The 10342-nt window shown below is 38.7% G+C and overlaps 1 protein-coding gene across 2 annotated transcripts in view; it reads right to left on the bottom strand.

Moving 5' to 3' along the window:
* The window catches only part of LOC102196925 (mannosyl-oligosaccharide 1,2-alpha-mannosidase IA), a 181281-nt gene that overhangs the window by 68993 nt on the left and 101946 nt on the right, over nucleotides 1-10342 (bottom strand). For both annotated transcript variants that reach the window (XM_005736070.1, XM_005736071.1), the window contains exon 3: nucleotides 8741-8856. In XM_005736070.1, the coding sequence (XP_005736127.1) occupies nucleotides 8741-8856 (116 nt within the window). The remainder of the gene's footprint in view (nucleotides 1-8740; nucleotides 8857-10342) is intronic.

Below are 10342 nucleotides of genomic sequence, written 5' to 3'. Positions count from 1 at the left end.
ATATTATTGGCTAATGTTTTAAGTTTCATCATTTTATTTCTTTGAAAATTCTTTTTAACCTGAGTAATTAATGCACATCCAACTTCACCTCGAACATCATGTGTACACACAAAAGAGAGGATGCACTTGTATCGTAAAACATCTCCACTAAATGCATAAACTTGTAAATCAACAGCCTGGTGCATAATTCATCAAATACTGCCACAGTGATAAATTACAGCTGAATTACAGCCCAACCCATCACGCCACCATCAGAGAATATTGGTCTCCCCGCATCTGTCTATTTTCAGAGCTTCATCTCTGTCTTTTGATGCCGTCTCCCCACACAAATGCACACGCACGCACAAAACTCTTGCGTGCACAGGTCTCTGCTCTTTCCTGGGGGCTGCAGTAGCTCCCCCACAGAGTCTTCTATGATAATGCTTGGGTCTCATGGGACTTTGCTCTACTCTCTCTCTGCTGTTATTATTCAGCCTGCTGCAGTCCATCTTCCTTCCTCCTGACTCTGTGTCTAACTGTCTGCCTCTGTCTCTCATCATATACCTCCCACTGTATTTGGCCTTGCTGACTGAGACACATCCTTCACTTTTTCCTCAGCGGCTGCTAACTCCCAAACTGCCAAGAAAAAAAACAAAGAGCAATTTGAGCTGCTTAATGCTTCAGCGTATTCATGCTGATATATATATTAACATCGAGTTATGCAGATTAGGTCATTAAGACAGCTAATTAACACACCAATTATATATTTATTTTTTTCAGTATAACAGTCTTCATGTCTTTTTAGTAGCATGAAAATTAAATTAAAGCTAACATCCAGCAACTTCCTTGCTCTAAGAAAATTTGGTTTCTGAATTATTTATAAAGACACCACCTTTATACTGCTTTCCTCCTAGCTTATCTGATCACCCTCTTATCAAATATGTGAATTGCTATGATCACCAGCTTGTTGCACACTTTGTCTACCTGCAGTGTGGTGCTGTGTAGGTGGTGTGCACCATGTTTATTGCAGCCTTTAAGCTGAAAACAGGTGCTGCTTATGTAGAGCTGAGGTAAACTGAAATATGAACATTTTTTGAGAGTGTCATTATTACATAGTCATAGACTTTGTGTTTATTAAGACATTACAGTGCAACCTCTTTGCACTTTTCAAAAAAAGTCTTAGTATTCCAGAGATCTTTCCATATTAACATCTAAGATATTCAATATTATTTTTAAAGAACATCTACATGTAAATCAGAGCTTGTGAAACTAAGCCAACCCTTTTCCCGCTGTAGTAGCCAGAATCCAGTGTCAGCGGTTGACTGTGCGAAATGGCTCCACAGGGAAAAAGTGCATGAATGATACAAAATGTGCTGGTAAATATCCGTAATGATGAACTACCCACACAAAACGTCCTTTGCCCTGCGCATCCTGGGACAGAATGTCAGCTCAGCTTGACCTCAGCTTAGGGGCACGGCGTCTTTACCGAACCGTCCCTCGGCATTGCAAATGACACCGTTTTTTTCCTCAGACGCCTTCATGACTAGAAGCAAGTTGTGTCTAATTTAGTCCAGACAGGGTGTCAGCGGGGGTCAAAAAACAGCTCTCTGGAGGTAAACAACAACCTTGCTCCAGGTCTCCTCATTACCAACTAATGTCACTTTTTCTTGTCCTCAAATGTGAGCGCGCATTTGGAAAATAACCCACGAACAACTGATTAAAAACAGACTGGTTTACAAGCCTTGAGATTAAAAATATGGTGGGGAACACCGCTTGTCTTTTTCAACAATCTGATGACATCTCCAAGTTAAGAACTGTCATCATGAAAATGCATAAAATAGTCAGAATATCTTTGTTAGCTTAAAATATTTTAGAATAACAACCTACACAAGCGCTCTATATTTGCCTGAGGCATTTGCAAAGTTGAACTCACTCAACAGCGTTTTTTCTCTGGTAATAAAAGTTACCACACATTTCTCTCAGGTTTCGCTCTGTGTTGCACATGTGTACACAGTAGATACACCGCATTGTTCAGTACTTGGTGGGACGCTGCTGGCGGTCTCTGAAATACTTGATGAAGTTGCTCATTCTCTTCTAGTCTCTCACCAAACTTTCTCTGCTCTGTGAAAGGAGTGCATCCCATGTGTCTGAAACTGTATCTGGACTGGCAGCACAAACTCTTTCTGGCCTCCGGACCGAGGTTCAAAAGATTAACAGCAACAACAATGTGCAATGTATCTGCGCTCATTCTACCAAAAAGTCAATTACATCTGGATTATAACGACACTCGTATAAATACACTTTGGTTATTTTCTCGACGCCGTGCTTTATGCAGCTGCAAATTTGATTTGGATGTAATGAAAGTGAGACCTCAAGCTAATGCCGATATCTCGAGCTGACAGAAAAGACTTTAGGGAGATTTGAAGAATTGTTTTTTTCTTCTTGGATGTTTTGGGGTGAGGCACGCTTGTTCAGCTTCCACCACAGTTTGAAGAAAACACTCATTGCTTCACTGCTACTGAAACAACCCCTACTGGGCTCACAGCAAGCAACCACAAAACTAAACAAGGGCAGAGGGAAAAAAACTGCAAAATAAACAAGACTAAGCTTGTGCTTGGATTGTCCGTGTGTTCAATCACTCACCCACTATTTAGTGTTTGCTTCAGAGAGCACTGACAAGAGAACAAGGGCAGAGTGTTATTAATACAATTCTGACACTACTTGGATGCAACGCTACTACATTATCAATTAGTATCATTAGTCATAATTATCTGTTACATAAGCTAACAGCAGGGGACCTGAAACAAATGTGAGGGCACCGACACAAGTACACATCTCTCTCTGCAACGTGGGAATGAAGATTTATAGCACAAATCTATGCACATATATATATATATATATATATATATATATATATATGTATATATATATATATATATATATATATATATATATATATATATATATATATATATATATATATGTATATATATATATATATATATATATATATATATATATATGCACATATATATATATATATATGTGGAAGCTTGTTTCCGCCACTTAAAAAAATTAAAAAATATCCATAACTCAAAATTTCGACTTGACTTGAAATTTCAAGTTAGCGCTGCCAATCAGTAATCACGTGAATGACGTCATTTCCTTGTAACCCGGAACCTGAAGCCCTCAGCTACAAATGCTACAGCTAAGCTACCAGTTTTACAGCCAGTCATGAATGCACAAATTGCTGAGTATTTTCAGCATGGCTTCACATTATATCCTTGCATTATTAGCCGAATCACAAGGCGTTACTATCAGCAAACGTACTCTGGAAAGCGTCAATTTATACATTGGTAGCTCACGATCCGGTTTTAAGTGTGCATTCCTCTGCGCCTTATCCTTCCTGGTAACAAAAAAATGACATCATTCACATAGATTACTGATTGGCAGCGCTAACTCAAATTTTGAGTTAATAAATCAAAATTTCGAGAAAATAACTCGAAATTTCCAGTTATGGATACTTTTTTTTTTAGTGGCGGAAATGGGCTTTCATACATATAACCATTAACAAGATGCAAAAATATAATAGGTACCATAGCCATTACTGTGCTAAAATATGCCATTTTTAATATAATAATTGTAAAATATGAAATGTAGTAGTAGCTCCCATGCACATATTTCCCACATCGCCAGTATATTTACAGTTTAGACAAACCCACAAAAGTCTGACTTTTTTTTATTTTCTCTTCAGAGCATGAGAAGAGACGAGCCACAGCACACCTGAGACGGCTGAGGAGTACTAAGTTCACCATGTACTCTTAACAGGTCAGAAAAATGGCATCATGTCCAGATCTGACAGCTCTTTCTTCCTTCTTCTGACACCACACTGGCAGGCTGCAGTGTATGCATGTGACTGTCAGCATCTCGACCTCCCTTCAGAAATAATAACAAGCTCCCTCCTCTTACGCACTCTGTCCAATTTAGTGGCACTCGGCTTACACATGCCAACATCCACGCTACTGAATCGTTCAGGGATGGAGAAATGCAGCACATGCCACGACATATAAAAAATAAAATAAAATACAGCTCATTACTCCAGTCTCTACCAATAACACCCAGGAGATTTCACACTAACTTGATCTGAGATGTGGAATCACAGGCCTGAGCGTGCATATTATCCAGTCATTTCGCCATCCTGGTGGGGCTCTGGAGATTCGTCAATGTGGTAAATAAGAACTTATTGCTGGTGGATGTTTCTAGTAATGCTAAAGAGGCTTCATAGCAATCATCAGCAAAATCACAGGGGGAAGATTCAATCTATAAGGAGCAGTAATTTTAAAAATCACCAAAGGCTGAGCTTTAGTGAGAAGATGTGCACACTTCAGCTTCTGTGAAGGATAATTAATATGACAGCACTTCTACTTACTGTACACATTAGTCCACCTTGAACACAGTGCAGTTTAAAGATCACATTATACGTTTGCATAATATAAACAATGAATTGTTGGGCGTATTAACACATCTATTCTTGACATTTGGAAAATCTCATGAATAAAAAAAAAGGTAAAACACTACTTAATAATTCTGGTTTCTTTTTTAATCTCCTTGCAATTTAAGAAGTTTTACAGTACGTGTGAAAACCTTAATATCATGATTGATCAATATAAAAATAATCATATATGATATATATTGCCTAACCTATTGATGATTTATCAAACCCAACCTGACATAATCAAATATTTAGTGATTTTAATTGATCTGAAAGAAGATCTTCCTTTAATAATGGCTTAAAGTACATTTTCTTCATGTCATCTTAAAGCAGCTGTCCCCAACTGGGACCAGTTTGTGTTCGACAATATTTTCACGGATCAGCATTTAAGGTGTCCTGGATAAATACAACAAAATAAAACCAGTACTGGTACCAAAAGAAAGAAGACTTATTCATAACACACGGGAAAAGACCCAGGAAAACCGAGTTAATGATAAAAACGATACAAAAATAACAATAAAAACCAATAAAACCCCTATAAAACCATAAATTTCACACCCGAGCCTCAACTCTCGCGACCTGGTACCAAACAACGACTCCCGGGGGTTGGGGGCGGCTGTCTTAAAGGGTCATCACCTGAAAATGCATTTATTCTTAGCAAACAGACAAAAACAATCCCTCCATAACACTCAGCAACATGATGAAACTGGATCAGAGCGATCACTTGCCACAATTTTGCTTTAACAGACTCAACACATAGATTTCTCGATGATGAATGAAAAGAACTGAGCCAGACAGAAAATGCCGTGGAGAGATTAGAAATAACTAAGTGAAAGAGCAGAAATGGAGGAAGGGAGGCTCTGAAAGCGTAATAAAATTTGGAAGGGAACATGAGGGAATACAGTCCAATCTTAAAGTCGACATTAATCACACCTAATTACTCGCTTTAATGGGAAAAGGTCTGATGAGCTCACAGAGGGCAGCTGCTTTACTTAACTGAAACTTAGTCGTCATACTGACCAAACCATTCTTTACATAAATAAATCTTCATCAGACTCAATAAGTGCCTCAGTGCTGATGTGTGATGATGTTGCCAAATACTTGTTCAGTCTTTATGCGACAACAGCTTGTAGAGAAGCATGGCACAGGCCAACACGGGTAGATATACTCTGGAGCTCCTTTTGTCTTGGTAAATGGCTGAGCCGCCAGCATGGCCAGTCTGTCTGCTGAGTTGTTCATTCAGATATGCATCCGAAGCTTGTCGATGCTTCAAAGTAATTTAATTTGTTCACATGACACAGAGTTTTGTATTACTATGTGCATTTGTTAAAAATATAAACGTGGGTATGTTTGGTTCCATTCCGACACAAAGAAGAAATCCTGTAGAAACGGGATAATAATGAGCAGCTGATGTCCAAGTTTCTCGGCGAAGAGGCTGAAACCTGCTGCAAACACTGTCAAGTCTGTGCTAGTGTAACACCGTCCTCTTCCTTCTGTCCTTGTTTCACTGCTGACAAGTTACAGAGCAGCTGTCACAACGTGTCGAGCTATGGCTGACAGACAGGCCTGAGCTGATAAATCTAACAAAGTGCTTTGCAGTGTGACTGGCTGAATCTGCTGACAGTAATGTAATTAAAAGAAAAATGTGAGCATGAAAATCCCCGTGTGTCCTTGCTCCATTCCTTGTACTACTGTATGCACCTTTAACTGAAATAGATTACACTTTATTTTATGCAAATCATAAGTAATTTGAAATTCTTATAAAAATTGTCATATACAGTGTGAGGCGTCACATTTTACAAAGTAATGCAATGCTCTAACCACATTCCATTTTTTGCTAGTGCAGTAATATCATGACTCAGCGCAAATTAAGTAATCACATTACATTATCACTACTATGTTGTTGTGCATTCTAATGTTAACACAACATTAGCTCTTTCAAACAGCATGCTATCACAAGGCTAGCACAGGCAATCGTTTTGAAGCCTCTCTCAGCTGGTTTTCAACTTCACTTTGTGCTTTTAGCTTTTTGTTCGAACTTTAACACTAAAAGAAAAATCTGTCAGTGTGTGCGACTATAGCCTCAGGTTTATATAGATAACTGGTAATTATGTGACTATGCATTTAAGGTTACATTACGAGTAGTGTGAAGAACTTTCTCCCAAGAGTAATGAAGTAACACAATGGTAAAGTAATGTGTAATGCAACACTGATTTTATATATATATTATTTGTAATTAATGTTATAATGAATCTAATTAAAACACTTCTATTTGTTATACATTCCATTTTTTTATTTAATTTTTTTAAGGATTGCAACAAAACAATTTCTTAAATCTGAGAAAAATAAAGCATTTTATTTTTCTTTTTTACTTCCTTGCTTGTTTTCTTATAATAATAAACAAACTACTGACCTTATGTGCTACATTTTTCCAGCCTTTGCTTTTATGCGGCATGTATTTCCTTAAGTGGCATTTAGAAAAGAAAAAAAAATGAGGTCATCAGAAAAATTTCTGTAGGCTCTCGACAAGCTTGGTGAAGTGAATCTGACAATCCCTATGATGAGCCAGTGTGCTGTTTTATATGTTTTATATGTTCAAACTGCAAAAACTAGTTCATTATCAAAATGACGACATTAAGAAAGAAGATGTAGAAGTCACTGTGTGTGTTTGCATTTAAAGTGCACAGTTTACTGTACTTGAAATGCCGTAATTTGGGCGGAAAATGAGATATTTTTTAAAAATGTGACAAGTAATCAGATCTTACAGGACAAAGAACAGCACTTTAATGAGGACATGTAAATAATTTCAACTTTCCTGCAGAGAATAATTGCAAGCCTCTGCCCTGCAATGACCGCTGATGAAGACGGGAAGTGGTGAAGTTAACAAATTGTGGCATATAACACCCCTGACAAAGTGCACTGTGAAGTGTAAACCCGCGTTTGTTGTCTTTATGATTGGTGACACTGTGGCTGTTTGTCAGCAGCTGCAATTACTGGCCATCACCAGCAGCCACAGCTGCAGTCATAGTTAAGAATTTTCTCTCTTCACTGGAAAAGGCCATTCGCTGTATTAACTGCGTGTGGGTGTGTGTCACGTCTCATTCCAAGTCCTTGGTATGTATCAGTGACATCTGTGCGTGCCATGAGTGAGAAAAATAACAGCTTTGATATGCAGGCAATAACAATCACTGTGCATTTCTTTACGGCCTCGTATCTGTCAGTGATCGACAACGTGCTGCGATAAAGCGCATCTCAAACGCAGTGGAAGTGTTTTTTAGGCCTCTGCTTTCCAGCAGAGCTGTTGACTGCATATTATTCAAATAGAGTTCAGTGTTACTAGCATCATGTACAGTATGCCACACGTGTCAAATGTAGTTAAGATTGGTTTTCTTCACCAACACACTCATAATAAACAAGTGTTTTTGGGGCCTTAACTGTCAACAAACAAAACAACTTCAACTTGAGACATTTGGCGTGCTGTCATAACAGGCAGTGAATTGGTATAATTACTGCCTAGCGTCTACAGTAGCCTACCATGATGACAGTCATAATGACATAGTTGTGTTTGCAAGCTTTGTGTAATTACACACTATTACATAACCACATTTTATTGACAAGGTTGGTCCGGAAATGACCCCTTTCATTTGCAAAGCATAAAAAAAAACACACACTGACAAACAGGCTCACACATTACCTATTAGCAGCAAACTCCCTAAAAGCCCTTCCTGGTTGCCACTTCCACTGGCTTTCACTCAATTCAACATGATATCAGAACTGGCAACCCACGCTGCTTGCAACCCAGCCTTTACAGACTCGCTCAATGAAAGGGTCATGGCCTCTCTTTGCCTCCTCTCTCCCACATTTTTTTAATCTACAACACCCTTTAAACCCTGCTCCAGCACTCTCTCCTTTATTTATCACATTTTCTGCCCCACAAAGACCTTTCAGGGAGGCAGAGAATTTCATCAGTCGGTAACACGGCGTGGCTGGTGGCCACACAGGAAGCTTTTGATTTCTGCTGGAATGTCCTGAGCTTTGGAAAACTGTCAGACTCAGTGGACACAATGTCGCTGTTAAAGCACAAAAGCACAGCTTGAAATCAATCGAGCATGCACGGTCACAGCTGAAAACTTCATTATGCTTATGTAGTAAGAGTGTGGTTAAGCTTGATGGAGGGGAGGATGTTGCCCCCAAGTTGCCCGAAAGTAAAATGCGAAAAAAAAAAAAAAAAAAAAAAAAAGAAACTTGACACTAAAATGAGTTTCTCACCGAATTTAGATCCAGGCTGGTCTTCACCCATTCCTTGGCATCATTATACTCATCCATCAAACCCATAATGTACAGAGTGTCTAGTGAGTCAACGACGGATGCTCCTCTCAGGCCACCTGCAAAAATCAGAGAAAACACAGTTATGCACGGAGACAAGTTCTGCTTGTTTTTAGGTTCTTTTTTAGCAGGATATGAGGTGAAAAGGTAAAAATCTCAACATGCAGTACCTGTCAACTATTCACACAACAACAAATCAGTCCAACAATTCGCAACATCCAACCAAATAAAGCTATTTCTGACTTTTCCACTGTGACTGCAAGTCTTTCTCAGACCACCCCGAGGTTTCTTTGTGTGGACAAGGTTTTTTCCCAGTGTATTCTTTATACAGCTGGTCGATCCTCTCCACGGTGAAGCAAAATACATTTTTATCGGTTAAATTTCTAAAATTAGTATACGTATGGGTGGAAAACAAGTCACTACTGCTACCTCTTATCTTATTATATGCATATACATGAGCTATCAGCGTGTTGCATGGAGTATTGTTTTAACACTGATGCTATTTTTACAGTAACTAATCCCTAAAGCGGTAATCTGTCCACTAAGACAGTATGCATTTCAACTAATTTTTTAAAAGGGTGTTTAAAAGAAGATTTGAAAAGAAAAAAAGTAGAAAGTAGAATAAATAACCGACAAATCATTACTTTATTTCCTGCTACATAAGTCAAAGTCTTCGAAGATGGATAACTACTGAGATTTAACTCTAAACCTTTAATGTGGTGGTTAGCAACAGCAACTTGACAGCGTGTGTGATAAAAACTAAAACATAAAAGTCTCCCTCGCGCCGAGCTTCAGTAATTACTGCAGTGATGTTGAATGATAATACAAAAACAGCTTTGTGTGGCCCACATGAAAAGCATCTTCTCTCCGAGATTAAAGCATCCGCTACAAAGCACCAGTCACTGTAACATGAAAGTCAAGTCATTTAGGAACCAACCACCAGAGGGGAATAAAAGAACCTGTATACTGATTATTGCAAACATTCAGCAGCTGCTGCTGGATTTCCCGGAGTTTGTGCGCTTCCTGCATCGACTCTGCGTAAATGTCACAGTGTAAAATCTGCTTGTCTGCAGTGACTGTGGATGCACGAGTGTTTGTCTTTGTGAATCTCAAGCCATTTATTTCCTTTCATAAACTAAACGAGAAATGCTAACGGATGTTTATTCCATCCTTATGAGAGATTGCACGGTCCATTTTCATTCTCATATGACCAAATATTATGCAAATGGACCTGAAGCCCACAAAGACAGCGCGGCACAAAGGAAGAATACACATTACCCTTAATGAATTACTGTGTAAGAGTTTAAAGGCAAATTGGGGTTTGGAAGTTTAATAAGAAGAAAGTGGGACTAAACCGGCAGAGAATTAAACTTCTTGCGGGCTGAAAATGTAGATGAGGTGAAAAAATGCAATAGTGTGGAAACTGAACTGGTTAAGTAGGAGAGGTGACGAAAAAGCTTGCTGTTCATCTCTGAGAACTTAGCCTAGAGTAGATGGTTGGATTGATCTGATGCAACCATTCAGCAACCAGGTACATCAAAGACT

This window comes from Pundamilia nyererei, unplaced genomic scaffold (genome assembly GCF_000239375.1).
Source record: "Pundamilia nyererei isolate P.nyererei 1_Seehausen unplaced genomic scaffold, PunNye1.0 scaffold00067, whole genome shotgun sequence".
In the NCBI taxonomy this organism is placed as follows: domain Eukaryota; kingdom Metazoa; phylum Chordata; class Actinopteri; order Cichliformes; family Cichlidae; genus Pundamilia; species Pundamilia nyererei.
Note: the sequence above shows the minus strand (reverse complement) of the source record. Positions and strands in the feature narration are given on the sequence as shown.